Source organism: Paroedura picta, chromosome 6, assembly GCF_049243985.1.
Source record: "Paroedura picta isolate Pp20150507F chromosome 6, Ppicta_v3.0, whole genome shotgun sequence".
NCBI classification, from domain to species: Eukaryota; Metazoa; Chordata; class Lepidosauria; order Squamata; family Gekkonidae; genus Paroedura; species Paroedura picta.
The window spans coordinates 122,736,403-122,757,930 of record NC_135374.1 but is presented as its reverse complement, the minus strand read 5'-3'; the positions used below and the strand labels follow the sequence as shown (position 1 = coordinate 122,757,930).

Here is a 21,528-nt window from a genome sequence, read left to right as displayed (position 1 = left end):
ACGTGGTACGGCTCCCTGGCAGCCTCTCACAGTAGCAGTAGAGTCAGGATTCAATCATTCTGGACATCTTTGCCCTCTGCCTTCTTTTGGCAGCTCCTTCTCTCCACACCAGCCGACAGAGAGCTTCTAGCAATTACAGATACATTTCTTCTGAATCACAGAAGCATAGAGTTGGAAGGGGTCTGCAGGGTCATCTAGTCCAACCCCTTGCGGAATGCAAGAAATGGCCACAAGAGGCAATCCTATTGATGTGACCCATCCCCGAGACCTCTGGAGAGGGGCAGCATGCAGACTAACAAACAAAGTGGATGCAGAGGTCAGATGCAGGAGCCAATCATTTACCATTTGCATTGTGGAGAAAGAGACGGTCTCCAGAGCAGCTGGGGAAGTAGGCTCCAGTGACGTCTAGTGATGTCAGCAGCCATCCAAAGATCTGGGAAAGGTCATGTGACACCTGGGGAGCCCTTGTAGAATGCCAGGGTCCCCCAGAATTCTGGTTGGGAGTCTATGGGTCTGTGGTGTTTTTCCAGGATTGCAAGGCCCCAGGTAGCAGTGAGGGCTTGCCTCCCAGAGGAAAAAACCATCACTGATGTTGCAAGCATGATATTGCTTCTGGAGAAAATCTATTTGCAAAAGTGGTAGGTCTAAAAATTAACACAACGAAACACACGGCCTCTCTCCAGTGATTCCTACAGCTTCTGCTGTTGTTTCCAGATTCCCTCCAGAAGTGACATCATCATGTTTTCAATGCTGCCCACACCTGTTCTGCCTCCAACCCTCCTGCAAGCTCAGCCTGATAACCCTAGATGTATATGTGACTGGCTGTTCTTTAAAAGCTCATATGAGCTGTATAAACATGTAACTTATTTATTTATTGCATGTATATACCACCCTCCCTTGTGGCTCAGAACTATGAAATGTTAATGCCTCACAGAACTAGAGAGCCTTGAGTGACAGGCTGTCCCAAAGGATTCGATTGGTTAATATCAGTTGAGCGGAAAGACTTGGGAACTGACTGCTGCGCAGAACACAGTTTACCTCTGACTGAGAATTGGAAAGGTTGAGGAGAGTTCTCTGACTGAGAACAGTTTAACACTGACAGGGGGCTGGGGAGGTTGGCAAGGAGGACTGGGAGGATCAGAGAAGACCACTCATTCAGTCCAGGAAAAAGGATAGGTCTAGTTAAAGAAGTAATTCCCTGCCCATCGATAAGGGAGATAGCTCTGCAGAATGGAACGATGAGTGTTCAGAGAAGGGATCTGGGTACTTAGTACCTGCCTTCTAAAACCTGAAAAGTCAGTTCAACCCAAGGAAGCATATTGGAGTGTTTTTAGGAAGCATGGAAACCAAGCGTTTCAACTCAAAAATTCTGTATGTCAAGCTTTACAAATCTCATGTGCTGGAAACCTAGGAATGGGTGTCAGAGATTTTTAATAAATGACCTCAGAGATATATCTGATTCACCTCTGACGTTTTACCCCTGAATTCACCTGACCTTTCCCCCTTTATATTCAATAAAATATTTGGTTTATTTATTGAATGTTCTAGATCCTCTTTGGTGCCATTTTCAGAAGTTTAGGTTAACAGAAGTTTAGGTTAATCTTGTCCCTCAAGTTCCTGTGCTGAGCCAGCATCAAAATACAAAAAAGTGACAGGGTGGGACAGCCACATATTTTCAGACAAGGAGAAATAGATAAAGGGGCTGTTCAATCAGCTAGGAAGGGGGGAGGGAGGGAAAATCCTGCATCTGAGTGAGTGAAGGGGACTAGGTCTCTCAGAACATATTTTGGATCAAGCCAGAATATAAAATCTGGCTACAGAAATTATGCATAATGATACAACTTTTCTCACAGCACTTAATGATTAAGGTTTCTTACTGTGTGCTGTTCTCATTTGAAAGCATTTGGCTTTTCTGAACCACAAAGAGATGATGCAAAGGAATGTGAATTGCTTTAGAATAGGATGGAAAAGCATTCTGCTTGCTCCTGGCCCCAGATTTTCCATTGAGCTCTCTCTCTCTCTTTCCGTTTGTCTTCCTCTCCAATGAGGGCCAAAAATGGCTTTTACTAAGAACTTATATACTTTTTCCACACCAAAATACAGCCACTTCACAACCAGCAAGGCAGACGGAAAGAGATGTGTGTTGGTGTGTGTGTGTGTGTGTGTGTGTGTGGGGGGGGGGTCACTAGGGACATGGCCTGTGAGCCAAGGGGACGGCAGTCCAAAAAGGTTTGGGTCCCAAATATTTCATCAACTATCTTGTTCCATATTTTCAACAGCTGCCATTCTTTCTGCTTCTTCCCCAGAGGTTAAAGGGCACAATTTGATACCAGAGCTACCTGGCACCACTTTGACTTTCCAAATCTGCCTTGCATTCTGCACAGGGTACAGGCAAGAGTCCCCAAAATGGGGTGGAAACTTTTTAAAAGTCCAGTCTAAAACATCTGATTGTTTTGATGTGCAACCTGTAGTCTGCCACTATTAGGGCAGAATATGGAAACACAGAATAGTGTTTTATCTCTCTAATTCTTCAATCTATCTGCAGAATGTAATACAAGGAAAGGTGGATGAGATTTAGATGAAGCTGGAGTGAAAATTAGTGGACAATTAACCATTTGAGATATGGAGGTCACATTACTGGCAGAAAAGACATGAAACCCCTACAGATGAAGGTTAAAGGAGAAAACACCAAAGCAGGATTACAGATGAACATCAGCTGAAGCAGGATTACAGCTGAACATCAAAAAGGACTACTGGGGAATTAAAAAACTTTGAAGTTGACTATGAAGAAACTGAAATTGTTCAAGATTTTCTATCCTTTGCCTCCATCATCAACCAAAGGGAGGCGATGGAGACTAGGGAGGGCAGGAGCTAGAAAAGATTCCTAAGTGGAAGAATGTGTGGTTGGTAACCAAGAGCAACTTAACTGGTGCCACATTATTGTTTTCACTGGCAGTCTTCAAGCAAAGGTTGGATGCACACTAAAATGAGCAAACTGAGGCTCTTGTACTGCGGTCACAATATGAGAAGACAAGGGGAACTGGAAAAGACAATTCTACACAAAGTTGAGTTGGTTCCCTTCATCACAGAAGCCATGAGGGCCCTCAGTTTGCAAGACTGGAGCGAGGCTGTTAATGGGAGGATGACAGCAATTAACACACAACACACACTGAGAGTTCCAGAAAACGTGATGACAGCTGATTAACACTCTTGGTTGATCTTGATGAGAGGTATTCCTTACCTTAAAACACAAAATCCAAAGGTACTTCTGATCAATGGGACAGTTTATCCCACTGATTTTAATGGGACAAGTACAACTAACTCTCTCCGGATCTTGATGTTTGTGCACAAAACCCAATTCAAATTTGGATACAAGCACCGTATAAGTCGCATCACATCAAGGAAACAAATTCAAGAAATAGCAAGGCATGCTCTTCCCCCTAGAAACAGCTCCCCAGCCAGATGTAATCTCTAAAGCAAGGGTAGTCAAACTGCAGCCCTCCAGATGTCCATGGAGTGAATGCTGGCAGGGGCTCATGGGAATTGTAGTCCATGGACATTTGGAGGGCCGCAGTTTGACTACCCCTGCTCTAAAGCATTTGAGTGCCAAAAGGAGGAGGAAAATACAGACAAATAGAACGGACTCCAGGTCAGCACCCATCCCAGCCTGCCGTCTGATGATGACGAATATCCTAACGAGGTCTGCAGATGTACCCGGAAGGTGGAAATATATCCTAATTAATGCTATTGATCTTCTGCCTGTGAAGTCAGCCCGTTGCTGAAGAAGCTCCCCACACAAAGGAGTGAAGGCAAAGAGAAGGCAAGCAGGATTGTGATGTCCATGCCCTTGTCAAGGTCAACGAAATCAAGGAACATAAATAAAATATAAATAAATAAACAATCCAGGTCTGTTCATGAGCCACAGACTCACAGGAGGAGAAACACCTTTAACCCTCCCCTCCAATTCTCCCCTGCCCCCAGCTTCAAGGGAAAGGCTCCTAACAAGAACCAGAAGGGAAGGGGGAGTGCTTCCTGCCCCAAAGCAACCCACACCAAGGGCCTAATTTCAGCAAGGGCAGGAAGAGAACCTGAGAGGTGAGTCCGCTAGAAAGCCTCCCTTACCGATTCTGTGTGGCTATTCCGCATTGACATCCAGCTCAGAGGAAACTGTTTTTTTGGGGTGTATCCAAGCGTTGCAGCACAACAAACCTGCCTGGCTTGCCCCCTCTCTCTGAGGGACACAATGATGCACATCAGATCACCTCCCTTAGATGTCCTTGGATCTAGTCAAGGTCAAAGGAGATGTTCTTTGCGGGAAAGCCGAAGATCCAGTTTGTGGAGACTGAGATAATTTTAATGCGGTCTGAAGGGAAAACTTGTTGAAGGGGTTTACTGAGCATTTTCATAGTATCAAAAAGTCAGCTGCATTTGCCTTGCATTGTTGCTGAAGAAATGGGCCATCAGAGAAAACTTGCAAGGGCGGATGAGCTCTGGAAAAGGTGGCTTTTGCCCGCTCTGCAAGGTCACTCAAGTTCACAAGAGTTCTCCCTCATGCTCATCCCCCCACTTGCATAGCTACTTCTGCCTAGCTGTGGTGCGGCATAAGATGTTTTCACACCAACCATTTCTCATGGAGGAAAGCACAGTAATTGGGTCGGCATTAACCACAGTTAGCTATCTCCACACCACTGCTGCCCGTTCTTCCTCAAAATGGAGTCCTGGGCAGAAAACCAATAAAACTGCACATGGGCAAGAAGCGGTTTCTCTCCAATAGGTCTTTTCCCCAGAGGGCAGGGGATTTGGGGTCTAGAGGCAAGCCCGTGTTTCTTGCAAGAGGAAGGCTGGTCTTGCATGCAAGACTCCGGAAATACAAGGCAAATGGCTGCCTGCGAAGCACAGACTGTCAAACGCCGCAGAACAGGGAAGAAATAGACCCCACAAAGCCACTGAGACCTTCAAGGCTTCTAGAGGGGCCAGTGAAGATGAGAATAGCAATACTTCATGTTTATAGCCCACCCTTCTGGGCTGGTTTATGGTGGGTAACAAAATAAAATATTATCATTCTTTGTCGCCACATTCTGCAGCCTGCGAGGCCTTGAGCTCATGGGCTGGGGAGCCATCGGGCACCTAGAGGGGCCTCCCCCACCCCTTCCCTTCCCCTTGGCAGAGAGTGGGTGAATTGGCATTTTAGTCCGCTGTCAGATATTTGGGATATGTTCTAATTATATATTGTTTTATCAGGGTTTTTATTGGGTTTTTACTGTTGTAACCCGCCACGAGCCTTTATAGGGAGTGGCGGGCTAAAAGTCTAAATGATAATGATAATGATAATGATAATGATAATGATAATGATAATGATAATGATAATGATAATGATAATGATAATGATAATGATAATGATAATGATAATGATAGCTCAGTATGAGCTTAGGCTAGCAAGAAATGCTAAAAACAAGAAGAGTTCTTTAGTTATATTCAAAGTAAGAAAAAGAAAAGGGACATGGTAGGAACACTGTGGGGGCCAGAAAGTGACATTGTAACAAGAGATGAAGACACCAGATTACAGCTAAGGTTTATGGGATTGGACTATCACCATTTTAGGGGGTCAGTTGTAGTTGTAATGGGGTACTGATTGTATGTTTCATTGGGGTTTTTACTGGGGGGGTTTCAGTAACCCACAGTGAGACAGCATGCTGAGAGTGGAAGGAGATTAAATAAATAAATAAATAAATAAACAAACAAACAAATAAAATAGTAATATGTGGACCATAAAATAGATGATCATGCAACATTGCTTCATGGCTAAAAAGTTAGATGCTAGAGTTTCTTTGCTTTCTACTGCAACATGCTAGAAATAAACTCAAAAACTGCAAGCAGGGAAACACACACAGATGCTTCTTAAAAGCAGAAGTTTTAAGAGTTCATAAGTATTTTTTGTGAGGTCAAGAGTTCAATGTACTAATCTTGTCTCCGAGACAGTTCTAATGTCAGCAGACTGGACAGGATGCTTCTTCAATACTTACAGACACATTTTCTTCATGGTGATAAACTTGTGTTATTTTCTTCATGAACCCTTTTAGCCACATATGCAGACTGTAAACCTGCCTCCTACAGGTCCATGGAGAGCCACGCAAGAGGGTGCCTTGTCTGTTCAGCTAGAGAACTCCTACGTCTTGACTGGGGAGGGCTCTTCTCATCCACATCTCCCTTGGTCGGCCACTCACCCAGGCAAGGACTAACCAGGGTCCCCCAGCACTGCCTGCCCCATGGCCTCGAGTTGGTTTACAAGGCCTGGCCACCAGGCATTTGCTTGAGGCCGACCAACCCAACAACATCCACTGGTCCCCCTTGACACCCCCTTTCATGACTGAATATGAACTACCTAAGGGTTCCGTTCAAGTTGCTATCTTTCTTGAACAATGTTCTGTTGAAATATCCTAGTTTAGTGGTCCCCAACCACTGGGCCGCGGCTCCCTCCCTCCCCCCCGCAGTAAGAAACTTACCAGGCTGCAAGCTTGCGGCCCGGCAAGCTTCTTACTGTGGGAGGGGGGGAGAGGGAAGCAGGGCTGCGCATGTGCACATGTGCGCATGCATGCGCAAAAGTTCTGCACATGTGCGTTTTTTGCCACGCACGGCACATGGGCGCATGCGCGGGCTCACATGCGCGGTATGCGCAGCCGGGCAATCGCCCTCCTTGCTGCCGCAGGTCCCCAGCCTGAAAAAGGTTGGGGACCACTGTCCTAGTTGATACATTATATGTTATGTTATCATTGTTATATTTGTTGTGATGTTCTACTTAATTGCCTTATGACATTTTATGTAAACCGCCCAGAGCTGTATGGAAGGGCGGGATAAAAATCTAAATAAATACAAGGAAAGGACTTCACAAGTCTTTGGGATGTTTTTTTCGACGCAAGACTTCCTTGCAAAGAATGACTAAGCCTGGTTTTTATCCTTGGCTTGTTTATATCAGTCCAAATATTTCCCTTTCAAATTTGCTCCAAAAATACAGAACAGGCGTTCTTGCCAGCACCGCAGCGAGGAGGCCCCAGCTCTGAGGGTATTTGCTAAATCCAACTTGTCAACTGTATCAAATAGGTACTAATCCCATTAAATGCATCACAGACTGCTAATAACCAAGCAGGAGACACCAAATCCTCCCCTCTGAGGGCATTTTGATCTGCTCAGATTTAGAGAATAGCCTCAAAGGACAAGATCTATCAACTCTCCTTGGAAATAAATGTAGTGTGGAAAGTATTCTTCCAACAATCAGCCGGGCGTGTTCTAGACCCACGACTCTGTTCAAAGACAGATTAACCAGGAAGGAAATGTACTCTTTGGGCAGCCCCCGTCCCACCATTATGCTGATTATGAAACCCTCATCATCACTTGGCAACAGGCGTAGTCAAACTGCGGCCCTCCAGATGGCCATGGACTACAATTCCCATGAGCCCCTGCCAGCAGTTGCTGGCAGGGGTTCATGGGAATTGTAGTCCATGGACACCTGGAGGGCTGCAGTTTGACTACGCCTGCTTTGTAGAATTACTACCTATGTGCATATTTCTCAGCTACATTTTGGGGAACCATCCCCCCAAATATGATTTCTGCAGCAATCCTAAGGACCCCTTCCTGGGAGGAGACCTGAGTAAGATGCCCTGCTGGACTTCCTGGAGTGGGAGGCTGGGTGGGCTCTGCAGTTCCCCCGGCTGTTAATTCTGGGGGACTTCAATGTCCCTGAAGGGAAAACCAGCTCCTTGCAGAATTTGGACCTGGTGTCTGCCACGGCAACACTGGGAATCTCCCAGTTGGTTAGTGGCCCCACACAGCCAGAAGGCCACACCGTGGTCTTGATCTTTGGGATGGGAATAAACATTGGTCCGGGGCAACCAAGCAGGGTGTGATGGTCGGACTACTTTACCCTCAAGGATCGAGCCAATAGCCCACTCCCTCCCTGTATAGGTGGAGAACTGATTCATGCTCCCCCAAGGAGACTCATGGAGCCGACTGGCTTCCAGAATGCTCTGTGGCATCCAATGCTCCCGGGCATTCAGTTGATGTGCTAGTGGAAGGCAGGCCAGACTGTCCTCACGAAGCCATCAACAAGATGGCACCTGGATGCCCTCTCCGTTTCCACCCTGAGCCAGCTGCATGGTCTACACCGGAGCTGTGCAGACAGGAGCAGGGACTGAGAGGGCTAGAGCGAGGCCACAAGAACATCCGATAAGATGAGATATCAGTAAAAGTGGGGGTAAAGAGAGTATTTTGTGACGTCTATTGCCTCTGCTAGCTCACACCTAGCTCAACTATTTAAAACAATTTGCTCACTGACATCTTTAACTCAGGGATCATCAGAAATTACGCAACTGCATGTTAGCTGTGAGGCTTTCTCAAGCTATTTTGCAGAGAAAATTTTTACTTCCGCCACAATCTAATTACCAAGCTTGATACAGATAGCAAACTGGAGGCTCCTTGGCTGTCTCATAGCTAGAATCATAGAATAATAGAATTGGAATGGACGTCCTGGGTCATCTAGTCCAGCCCCCTGCACTATGCAGGACACTCACAACCCTATCGCTCATCTACTGTCACCTGCCCCCCGCTTAAACCTTCACAGAATCAGCCTCTCCATCAGATGGCGATCTAGCCTCTGTTTAAAAATCCGCAAAGGTGAAGAACCCACCACCTTCTGAGGAAGCCTGTTCCACTGAGGAACCGCTCTAACTGTCAGGAACTTCTTCCAGATGTTGAGATGGAATTTCTTTTGCATTGATTTCATCCCATTGGTTCTGGTCCGTCCCTCTGGGGCAAGAAAGAACAATTGTTTCACTCTGAACCATTTCATCCCCTCTCTTCAGCAGATATGGACAGGGCTCTGACAGCAGTCTGGTTGGCCACTTGCCCCCTTGACAGGTACCTCTCATGGTTGGTGAAAACTGGCAGTGAGGAGATCTGGGCTCCTCTCCGAGAGATTATCAACTTGTCCCTGAGCACGGGCACCTTCCCGGAGAAACTGAAGGAGGCTGCGGCTAGACCACTTATGAAAAAATCAGGGCTGGACCAACCCAACCTTGCCAAATACTACCCAGTCCTGCATCTGCTGTTTCTGGGCAGGGTGTCTGAGTGGGCGGCTACGGGACAGCAACAGAGCTTCCGAGAAGTCACATCAGCCCTTGACCCTTTCCAGTCTGGCTTCCATCCTATCCATGGGAGGGAAATGCTCTGGCCACTCTTACAGACAAGCTCCAGAGACTGTTAGATCTAGCTGAGGCAGCGCTGTTACTCTTGATGGACCTGACAAGGCAGACTTCCGCCTTTTAGCCCAGTGCGTAGCCAATGTGGGGATTCAAGGCTCAGCCTTAACATGGTGATGGCCTTTCCTCCAAGGTCAAGGACAGAGCGTGGGCTTAGGAGAGAGAATACCCCAGTGGCAAACCCTAACCTGCAGAGTCCCCCAGGGAGCTATTCTCTCTCTGATGCTATTCAAAATGTGCATGCACCCCCTTGCCCAACTGCTCTGGAATTCTGGGCAGGGTTGTCACCAATATGCTGATGACACCCAGCTATTTCTGTTGACAGATGGTGACCCATCAGCCCCACCCCACTCTAAAATGTTTGGAGGCAACGGTTGACTGGCTCAAGAGGCATCACTCACATTAAACCCAGCAAAGACAGAAGTCCTCCGTCTTGACTGGCACACTGAAGGAGACACGGTGCTACTACCAATGCAAGATGGGGTCTGTCTAACAGCTATGACCACCAAGAGACTAGGCGTAATTCTGGATGCCTCCCTGTCCACGGAGGCCCAGATCACAAAGGTGGTCCAGAGTGCCAAGTCTTCTACTACCTTCGCCAGCCGAGACAGCATCCAAACTAGCCACTGTGAGCCATGCAATGGTCACTTCCACATTAGACTTCTGGAACTTGCTACCCACAGAGCTGGCCTTGAAGCTGCCCTTGAAATTCCAGCTGGTCCAGAATGCTGTAGTACAAGTCCTTACTGGGACTCAATGGAGAGCCCACATCACACCAGGGCTCTCTCAGCTGCACTGGCTTGAAATCAGAGACCAGGTCAGGTTCAAGGTTTTGGTGCTAACCTTCAAACCACTTAATGGCCTGGGACTCCTAGGACCACGGCCTCTTCCTCTTGAGGTGGGGAGGGGGCAGTCAATGGCAAACAAACTGCCATGGTACATCGATTGCTCTCCCCCGGGCTTCTTCTCGAACACTGTTGGCCTCCTTCTCCTCCGCCCCCCCCCCCTTTTAGGAAGGGGGGCAGGAAGGGGATCTTATTATTGCGCTGCCATGTTGTGATGGTTTTAAGTCTTTTAATGGGAGTTTTGATGGGGTTTTAAGACACTGTAACCCACCACGAGCCATTTGGGAGTGGCGGGAAATAAATCAAAATCAAAATCGTAATCGTAATCATCATCATCATCATCATCATAATATTCTCCTCCCACATCGTGCCTTGGAAGCACGGTCAGGCTTGCTGTAAGTTGGCTGCCCACTGGGGACAGCACTTCCATTGCCCCTACTCAGAGCTGCCCTCGTGCCGCTCACCACAGATTGCGGGAGCCCAGCAGACAGCTTTCCTCCCGAGAGGCCCACAGCCAGAGGGGGAGGCCAAGGAACACAGCCTGACCTGCAATCTCTGCCCTCTGAGGGCTGAGATGCTCAGCTGTAACGCAGCGATGGTTCATCGGAACGTATGTCACATTTGATAAGTCCGTGAGACAAGTGTAGCCCTCAGCAAGCATGATTCCTCCCCCACTGTCAGGCCTTCCCTCGCTCCAGAGAGCAGCACATCTCGGCTCCCATGATCCGAACGCTCACGCTGCAAGCCGGAAGAAATGGCCCCCATGTGTCCTCGATTAAGCCCAGAGGAGGGCACTGCTTGGGCACAGCCCCACCCAGCAATGAGGCTGCTGCTCAGAGGCGGAGCATCTACCTTGGCATACAGGAAGACCCCGAAGGAATCAGGTCACGGGTGATGCGCAAGACCGTTCTCTGCCAGCTGCTGCCAGTCTGAATCAGTGGCCCTGGCTGGGATGGCCTAATGGTCTGAGGCAGCGGGGGGGGGGGGGGGGGCTGGGGAGGGGTGGGACATGAGGGCTAGCCAGCAGCAGGAGGTGAGGCTGGCTAGAGTGGCCTCATGCCAGGGCTTCCTCACCAGCGGGGTAGGCAGGAAGGGCACGAGGGGAGAGAACCGTGAATGGCCCGCGCTCACCCAGCTGGCTGCATGGGGGGGGGGGGGAGGAGGAGTGGGGAATGAAACTCAGCTCTCCAGATGAGGGGCCGTCCCTCTTAAGCTGCCTCTCCAAAGCATTCTTCTCTCTCTTGCTGCTTCTCCGTTCAACTCTCCCTCCCTTATTTTCTTTTCGTTGCATTTATGGTGCAGCCAAGCCCAGAGTCTTCAGAACAGCACAGCAAATGGCTTGTAACCAAATTCCTCGGGGTTCTGAAGTTTCATTACTGCAAACCGTATTTGTTGCCTGGCTCGATAGTTCTAAATCCTGCATTTTTCAATATCCCATATTGCAGGGCAATGTATTATGGCGACACACTTAAGGAAACCAGCAAGCTATTTCTTAGCGGAGACTTGTTAATGCAGTAAAGCAAATTTAAAAATTCAGTACATTTGTCTTGTGGCAAACCACCCTGTATTGAGTCTGCCATGAGAACGCTGGAGGGTGTCACCCCAAGGGTCAGACATGACCCGGTGCTTGCACAGGGGATACCTTTACCTTTAAGCCTGCTGAAAGTCAACCCTGGCCACCTGCAGATGCTGCCACTGCTTCCGCCTGCAAGGGGCCCGAACACAACCGGCTGCCAGGCATTCATGCTCTGCCCTACTTCCCCCAGAGTCAAGGGCTTAGGAAGACTTTGGTCAAGACATGATTTGCTGGGGCTTTCAGCTGGCTTTCAGACCTGCATCCGGAAGTTTGATTCCGGATTTCCCAAGCCAGGAAGTTAACTGGACTCCGGTGCGGGTGTGCATGGAAAGGGGTAGGGGGCATTCAAGCATCGCCCATCACAGACCAACCAAGACCCGTCCTCCCCGTTAGCTCCAGTCCGTGCTCTGAAGGAAGGGGGGCTTCTTCCCTTTTGTCCCTAACGCACTCGACAAGGGAACACAGATGCCGTACCTGAGGTTCATTACGGCCATTTGTCTCGGCTAATTCCTTGGCATTTTTTTTAAACTGTGAAGACAGAAACACAAACAATTGTTAGTAGACTCTTCCACATAGTTATCGTTGATTTATTTAAAGTACCGTTTTTATAAGGCCTTCAATGAGCAAAACAGATGGAGCATATAATTCTAATGAGGTTTTTTCTTGTGGAAATCAGTATGAAACCAACCTATTTAAAGCCTGATAGGGTGGCTGAAGGAACAAAAAATTAAAAGGGAGCAAATACTAAACCAAGATCATTATTTTTAAAAATAATAAGACTAGGATGCATTCTCAAGGCTGGAGAAGTGTGTAAAATTGGCTTTCAGGAATAATGAATGATTTCATTTCCCATTCTTGTTGCTATTAATTTGAAACTTTGCAGTGCTTGCAAATTGCTACTAGCTAAATAGCAGTGAGCTAATGGTTGCTTTTGAATGATAGATTTGGAGCCGCTTAAAAAGCGGAATTGCTTGGAAAGGTTTTGTTCTCAGGGAAGAGTCTAGAGGAAGGAGGAGGAGGAGGAGGAGGAGGAGGAAGCACAGCTCAGTTAGATCCCAAATGGCTGGACCAAAGCCATCTTCTCAGATAAAGGGGGGGGGGAGCAGATGGACAGACTCATCCTGCAAAAGGAACCACCCCCACATCCCAAATTGGGAAGAGGAGGGAAGCCACTCAGAGAAGGCAAGGAGGTGAGGATTAGACGTGGATAGGAGGGTGATGCTGTTGCTGCCAGGGGTCCAGACAGCCTGCAATTGTTCCGCAGAAGCTCCCGCATTTCTGTCTCACTTGCTCGTGCCTGAAGTTGGTGTGTCCATCAGGTACTCTTCATCTATCATGCACTCTAGCATTCTGCTTATTGGCCCCTTTTGCCCTTTTTATGCACCCAGCTATTTGGCTGCATCTCTCCCAGAAAGTTGACCACAGGATCTCTGCAGCAACAACACCTACCAGGGCCTAGACCAGAAGAACTTGGGCATCTCCACCCGGCCAACCGAAACACTATTTGGGAGAAGGTGGGGGGCTGGACTGGATGGCCCTTTGTGGTCACTTCCAGCTCTGTGTGATTCTGATTCTGAATTCTTGCTCTAAGCTCACTGGGCATTTGGATAGAAGGAAGTCAGATAAGAAAAAGCCATTTAATTCATGTCTCTCGTGTTTCACCCATATGTAGAAAGTGGTAGGCTCTATTTCATGTACAGAGAATACAAAGATGGGGATACAGAGGGCCATTCCATACATCTAAGAACAGAGCATTAAGACAGCGCAATTGTTTAACCTTAAAAGCCATTTCTCACCTCCTCGAGCTCTCACTTTCTTCTCCTGCTTTCTTACACTTCCTGGCAATCCTGGCAGAGGAGAGGGACTTGTTATGCCCATGCGTCTCTCCCCACCTATCAATCATGGCAACCAGCCAATCAACTTTCTCCCAGTTTTAAAGGGGAAGTGATGCAAGCAATCTATTTTTTAAAGTAAAAATTCTCCATTGTTATGCCTATGCATCTAATCATAGATGCATAGTGCATATTTTAGTGCCACCCTGTTCTGGAATTATGAGCCTTGAAGATCAACAGAAGTTGATCTTTAAATTCCCATTTTGGGGGGGGGGGTTGAGAGGCATGCTTTGTGCGCCAACTGGTGGGTGGAATTTTTTCCCCCCGCCTGGATCAAGCAACGTGTATTTGTTGCTCCAGGCAGCTTTCTACAAAAAAAAAAAAAGCCCTGTTCCAGGGAGAAGGGAAAGGGAGGCGGGCACAAGGGCAGCCGCAGGAGCTGGAGATCACACTACTTCTGGCCACTTTGGTTACGCACAGCTATTCCGCTAGTGGGTGCTTGTTGCTCTCCTCCCACTAGGGCAACATAGTGGGGGGAATCCACTTTATGCAGTTCCCCAACTAACCCTTTAAAATGGAGGATGTAGTTGCCAGTTTGCTGCTAGAACGCTGGATGCTGACGCCGTTGTGTAAAACATTAAAAAAAAAAGCATCTGCAAGAGGTAACCCTTTCATCAAATTTTCTGGGTGCGGAATTGCCCACAGTATATGGAACAGAAAAGAGAGACAAGAGAAACTGTGTATATATATCAAAAATAGTATTAAGAAGGTCATTTAGAATAATGAATTTATCCAAACAGAAGGCAAGTCAACAACAAAATTCAAATATGCATGTACGACATAAAATTTTTAGGACAAAAGGAAACTACAATGTGTGTTCCAATATCCTCAGTGAACAACGTACTGTTTTATAAAACGAGCAAATGTCATATTTGAATTTTGTTATTGAACTGCCTTCTGTTTGTATAAATTCATTATCCTCAATGACCTGCTGAATACTATTGTTGATATTGATACACAATGGCTCGTGCCTCTTTTTTCAGTTCTATTTCATATGCTGCACTCTAATTTGCAGACTGCTTTGACTTAATTTTTTAAAACCTTTGGAATAATCCCTGAGTCCCACATCATGTTACTTCAGCCTTAAATTATCCCAAATTGTAAGTGGTCTAATGGCTAAAGGGAGGGATAGTGAGGTGTCCGAGGATGACCTTGCCCTGGTTGAGGCTTCTTTGGGGCCAGGGATCATCAGCCAGTTGGAGTTGGCTGAGTGTAATGCTCTTTGGGGAACACAGGCAGAGATGGTCCTTCAGGTACAATGGGCCTAGACTGCAAATAGCCTTAAAGGCTGCATATGCGGTTGTCCTGGATCCAACTGGTAACCAGTGCAGCTGTTGGAGTATACACCTAATGGGGGCCCTCCAAGGTGTTCCCATGAGGACCGTGGCCACTACATTCTGAGCCAACTGTAGCTACTGGAGCAGGGATAAGAGCAGGCCCGCTCAGAGTGAGTTGCAGAAATCCAATCAAGGGTAGCAGAAATCCAGTCTAGAGCCCACGAGAAGTATGTCAGCCCTCAACCAGAGCCAGGGCCTTTTCGGTCCCGGCCCTGACCTGGTGGAATGAGCCCCTGGGAGAGCTAAAGGCCCTGACCGAGTTTGTTCAGTTCTGCAGGGCCTCCAAGTCGGAGCTCTTCCACCAGGCATGGGTTGAGGCTGGGGGCAACGAGACGGAGAGCCCCTCCTCAGTTGGGCCGGGACATCAGGCTCTCCTACTACTACATCTTCTCCCCAGAGGTGCTGGACGGGGGAGATACTGAACGGATGTGGTGGGGGGAGTGTTTAGCCTATCATCAGATGTAGGATGGTTTTAAGCTGGGGATGGTTGATATTTTATTGTGGGGTTTTTAATGTTAGAATCATAGAATCATAGAGTTGAAAGGGGCCATACAGGCCATCTAGTCCAACCCCCTGCTCAACGCAGGATTAGCCCTAAGCATCCTAAAGCATCCAAGAAAAGGGTGTATTCAACCTTTGCTTGAAGACTGCCAGTGAGGGGGAGCTCACCACCTCCTTAGGCAGCCTATTCCACTGCTGAACTACTCTGACTGTAAAAAATGTTTTCCTGATATCTAGCCTATATCGTTGTAGTTTAAACCCATTACTGCGTGTCCTTTCCTCTGCAGCCAACAGAAACAGCATCCTGCCCTCCTCCAAGTGACAACCTTTCAAATACTTAAAGAGGACTATCATGTCCCCTCTCAACCTCCTTTTCTCCAGGCTGAACATTCCCAAGTCCTTCAACCTATCTTCATAGAGCTTGGTCCCTTGACCCCAGATCATCCTCGTCGCTCTCCTCTGTACCCTTTCAATTTTATCTACGTCCTTCTTGAAGTGAGGCCTCCAGAACTGCACACAGTACTCCAGGTGTGGTCTGACCAGTGCCGTATACAATGGGACTATGACATCTTGTGATTTTGATGTGATGCCCCTGTTGATACAGCCCAAAATGGCATTCGCCTTTTTGACCGCTGCATCACACTGCCTGCTCATGTTTAGTTTACAATCCACAAGTACCCCAAGGTCTCGTTCACACACAGTGTTACCTATGTTGTAACCCAGTGCTAGCCAGCTTGCAGGGAATGGTGGGTAATAAATCAAATTGTTGTTGTTGTTGTTATCATTAGTGGTAGTAGAAGTTCAGCAGTGCCTAAGGAGACAGTGAGCTCTGCCTCACTGGTAGTCTTCAAGATAGTTATCCTGGATGCTTGAGGCTGATCCTGCATTGAACAGGGGGTGGGACTAGATGGCCTGCATGGCCCCTTCCCAGTCTAGGATTCCATGAGTCTAGTTCAGCAGTGGAAGGGGCTGCCTAAGGAGGTGGGGAGCTCCCCCTCACTGGCCGTCTTCAAGCAGCAACTGGACAGATCCTTCTCCTGGAGGCTTGAGGCTGATCCTGCCTTGAGCAGGGGGTGGGACTAGATGGCCTGCATGGCCCCTTCCCACTCTAGGAGTCCAGTTCAGCAGTGGAAGGGACTGTCTAAGGAGGTGGGGAGATCCCCCTCACTGGTGGTCTTCAAGCAGCCGCTGGACAAGTGCTTGTCCTGGGTACTTAAGGCGGATCCGGCATTGAGCAGGGGGTGGGACTAGATGGCCTTTGTGGCCCCTTCCCACTCTAGGATTCTGTGAGTCTAGTTCAGCAGAGGAATGGGCTGCCTAAGGAGGTGGGGAGCTCCCCCTCACTGGCCGTCTTCAAGCAGCAACTGGACAGATCCTTCTCCTGGAGGCTTGAGGCTGATCCTGCCTTGAGCAGGGGGTGGGACTAGATGGCGCTGCCTAAGGAGGTGGGCCAAAGCAGCAGGTGAAGAAAGCCACGTGATATGCTGCGTGGTGTCCACTGCATCCGCACAATGAGCACCTCTGTGCAGACATCCAGACTCCCGCATTTGGAACGGCAGCTTTAGGAGAGTGCACCAGGGTCTTCTGGAGAGCAGAAGGAACAGTGCTGCTTGATTAAGGCAGTTACCAAACATGGTCCCTGGTTTAATTCAGGCAGCTGCTTAATCTCTTGATAATCAAGAATGAATTAGCTTCAATTAGACTTCCAACTTTCAAAGCTTTATCAGCTTTCGTTAAAAAAGCTCTGGTGACAATGATTTAATGCCCAATTTCCAGCCCTTTTTTGGGCAGCCAATAGCTCCGTGGGCCATTATCACTTCCTTGAGATCCCGGCTGCTCCGAGGGGCAACGAGGGTCTCTGCAGGATGGAGCATTGCTGGGTTCTCCATCACCTTGAAGAAGGTCCTGGGAAGAATTTGTGATGGTGTTCTCCATGAGAGCCTTGGGATGATGCAGTGCCAGGAAAGACACCTTTCTGATCCTGTGAGCAGCTACAAAGTGACTGCCACAAAATGGCTCCCACAAGAGGCGGAGCCAGCCATCAAATGGTCGCCACAGCTTAACATCAGTCACATGGGGCAGGTCCTTGTGCTGTGCAGACTGTGCAGTTACTTCAAGTGGGGGTTATTTAGTGTTTTTATGGTGGGGATTTTACCGATTATACTTTGAGGGTCTACTTCATGTAGAAAAGAAATCTGAAGGTGATGGAGATACTTTATGCCTGTCTGGGTGTGAGGCTCAGCTGGGACCCAACTTCCCCCCAGAGTGCCAGGCCAAATGTATGTGGCCATCACAAAATTAAAGAGAACATTCTTAAAAAATTATACACTTAGAACATTCTATTCAGTTCTCTTTGGTAAAATTTAAGAACATACATAAAAGGTATTTTTAGTCACTTTTTGGGATTGCGTTTTCTCTTAAGTTTCCTTGCAGATGGAACAAAAAGTGCCACTCTGCAGGAAACAGAAGGCTCCGTGGCTGATAACAGATAGATTAATCTGTCCAAATCACAAAAGGGAACTGAGCCCAGGGTCTGAAAATAAGGGCCAGGCCAAAACATAGTGGGGGAACCCCCCCCGCCCCCCGAATTCCTGCAAATACAGGCAGAGGTTATAGGAGGCATGGCCGGTGGGAAGCTCCGTTGGCTTTCTCTGAAATGCTAATCTGAGTTTGTATGTGGAGACCTTGGTTCCCACACCTCCTCATGTCTCGTCAGCACATCCAAATCTGCACAGGTCGGAAAACGGGACCTACCCTTTGACTAGACTCTGGCAAACCCTTCTGCCCCACCATGCTTATAGGGAGTGTCCTTGAGCATCGCATGGTACCCAAGGAAGCAAACCCCAGTCATGTGTTGTACTTGCCTCCTGCCACTGTGGGATACGTGTACAGGAACAGTGGGGAGCATTTTCTGCTGCCCTGACTCTCTGCAGCATGGCTGTGTCTGCATGGATGAGATGGGAGATGGGAAACGCATTTCCCCCACTGATAATTTTCAAAGGAAGAGCTGTTTTGCTTGAAATCCATTTGTTTTTCCGGTATATTTAACCTTCCCCAAATCCATTTCTCTTTAGATAGAAAAACACGCAAGACACCTCTGGCATCTATAAGGGGGGAAATTGTGCATTTAAAAACATTTGCAGATGCAAATCCATGACCACAGGGGGCTTGTCATTGATGCGACCTGGAATTGAAATAGGAGACCAGCGGTCCCCAAAGGGTGTCTGTGAGTGCCCAGGCTCCCTGCAATGTGTTTCTTGGCCCCTTTTACTTTTCTCCCGAAGTAGAGTTGGCCCTGGAAAGGAAGTTGCTACAAAAGGCCGTACAAGACTTTGGTTGTCTCCATCATAGGAGGAGGAGGAGGAGGAGGAGGAGACAGGTGAGCAGTCAGAACAAGCATTTCTTCCACAAGCATCTGCAGGGGGTATGCAAAGGTAGCTTGCTAAATTCACCTTATTGCTAAATTCACTATATATCTTTGTTAGATCCCTGTGTCTTGTGCTCTAGCTTAAAAACCATAACCCATAACTATGAAATTCCATCCGCTTCAAGACAGCAGGCTCCATTTTCAGTTCCTCGCAGTATGCCTGGCTCTCACTCACTCATGAGAGGGGAAGGCTGAAATAACTGGGACATTCTGCCCTTTGTACATGCCCAGAGGCAGCCTTGACTACTGTTCCCCAAACCATTGGTAAAGATGGGAGGCTGCATTGAGTTTGGGGTGGTGGCACCAAGAAAGATCAAGCTTACATACATGAAAACACCCAAATCCAGGGCAGGTTGATGGCTGCAGCGCCCCCCCCCCTTCCCACAGCCCCACAAATGCTGACAGGCCCTGGATCCAGACCCAGGGGAGATCCAAGCTCTTTCTCTACAGCCAGGCCCACCTGTTCCTGGAGGATTTTCAGCATGGCCTGCGTGTGCGTCTGCTCTTCTCTTGCTTGCTCCAGTTCTGATTTTTTGTTGTTTAGTTCCTCTTGGATTTTCAGCAGTTGCTGCATGAAAGAAAGAAAGAAAGGATGTTCCCCATTATTCATGCTTGAGCCCCTGGGAATAAATGTCCAGGACTGCAAAGTCTTGTGAAAGCAGCATTTTTCAAGTTTGTCCCATTTTCTGTTTTTATTGCTCCCACTATTATGTCTAAGTTGAACAAGACATACATTATATCCGCCTGCATTTTCTACCTCTTGCCAGGGAGATGCATTTTCCTTAATGTAACAGATCGCTTAACCAAACATTAAAACACAAATCCCTGGCATGGTGCGCCAGGCACAGCAGAGCTGTCGCAGCCATCTGAACCAAAGCTTTATTTGCCGAAGGGAGTAGAGCCTCTGGTTTAATAACAGGGAGGCACACGCTTCAGGCCATAAATAATTTACAAACACGGCCCTTAATATCATTCGTTACTGGCCCAAAGCCATCTCATTCTGCACCAAGCTATAATCCGAAATGAATTTATGCTGAGTTGCCAAGATAGCAAAAAAACGAATAAAATTGGATGAGTACATCTGTGAGGCCAAAACCATGCAGATGAATGCGTTGGAAGGGGAAAGTGCTGAGAAGAATGGCGAAAAGACCAAAGGAAGCTTTTCAGGATTTTTGAAATGGACTGGATGGATCTCTTCTAGCGCCCATCGAGCGACAACAGAACAGCCCCCCCAAGGACTCCAGCGGCCCCCGTCGGAGGAGACTGCTCTAGCCACCACGACACACTTTTTAAAGTCTTCACTTATCTGCCCAGACACTGCATGTGGTTAGTCCTGAATCCGCTTACATATCATAACACAACGGAGACAGGTCATCCATCATTCCGCACCTTGGTTTAAAGCTACAAAGCTGCCTTTGAAAAATGTCCCAATCAGAATCCATCACAACCAAAGGAGACAGGGAAAGGAGTCTTATAAAGGTCTTTGGTAAACAATCAAAAGCATCCAGAGAAATGGCTTAGGCTGGACATACCTACTTTGGATTGCAACATTTGTTTAAGTACTATATTTTTAAAAATCATGGCCATGATATTATTCATTCACTTCTTTAAAAAGAGCATGCTACATTTCAGTGGTGGTCAGGATACCCTTTTTCTTGGTTGGGGGAGGGAGGAAATACAGGCTCTCAGTGACTAAAACTCTGCTTGTCCTTCCTTTCTTTCTGGAGTCCCATCCTATTCCATCCTTTGCTCTAATGTAGTCCAAATAACAATTCAGATCCCAGAGGTTTTCCTGCTCTGCATAGTTGCCAACAAATTCATCCAGTGAAAGAGGACGGCTGACCAATCCCCTCCACTAGCATGGCAAAACTGGCCCACAAGAGCTTTCAAGAGCCAGAGCTCCTGCCTCCCGGCCCATCCAGACAGGTCCCAGCACCACAGCCCACTGACTGGCAAGTCGACAGGGCAGTGAGACACTAGAAAATGTCACAGTACAGCTTCAGGTTTGCATGAATGGGCCACAGACCTGGTGGAGAGACCCAGGAGAGCTGAGGGCCGTGATGGAGATCTCACAGTCCCCCAGGAACTGCAAGACGAGCTCTTCCGCCAGGTCTATGGGGAGGCCAGGGCTGTTAAGATCTGGCTACCCCCTATTAACCCCCTGAGGCATCTTTCCGTTCTCTGGGAGCGGGGTTGGGTTTGGGTTTTTAGTCCACTGACATTTTTTCTGGATTTTCTTGTTATTGATAGTTGGATTTTTGTTCTTTTAGGGGGGGTTTATTGGGGGGTTTTATCTATTGTTAGCTGCCACAAGCCGGTTCAGGAATGGCGGGATATAAATTAAATTATAAAAGAAATAACTAAGTAATAAAAACTGGGGCGAGGGCTCTCCTTGGTAGGTAGGGCCTGCTGGATTCCCCTTGGCCCTCGTCTGCGCTCCTTCCGTGTTTGCCTGCGGCCTTATTCCCCCCCACTCTGCCCCTGGTTTCAGCTCCTCAGGGTCTTCCGCTGCCCCACCCGGCATCTCGCTGCCACCCCGGCTTGGCCCCCACTGGCCGAGCTCTCGCTGTGCCTCAGAAAAGCATGGCTGTCCCCAGTCAGCCCCTCAGGGCCCGGGGAGCACTTCTTGGGGAAATGTTGGTTTTTGTAAGCCACACAGAATGATTTCCTGCCACTTTGGTCACAGGCAATTTGAACAT

General features: G+C 47.9%; 1 protein-coding gene across 6 annotated transcripts in view; it reads right to left on the bottom strand.

The window, feature by feature from the left end:
• ENOX1 (ecto-NOX disulfide-thiol exchanger 1) overlaps positions 1–21,528 on the bottom strand; it is a 322,679-nt gene that overhangs the window by 8,893 nt on the left and 292,258 nt on the right. For 5 of the 6 annotated variants that reach the window (XM_077344075.1, XM_077344074.1, XM_077344078.1 and 2 more), the window contains 2 exons: positions 19,290–19,397; positions 12,147–12,200 (listed from right to left, as the gene is read on the bottom strand). In XM_077344075.1, coding sequence (XP_077200190.1) covers positions 12,147–12,200; positions 19,290–19,397 — 162 coding nt within the window. The remainder of the gene's footprint in view (positions 1–12,146; positions 12,201–19,289; positions 19,398–21,528) is intronic. The other variant, XM_077344079.1, reaches the window with a different exon arrangement.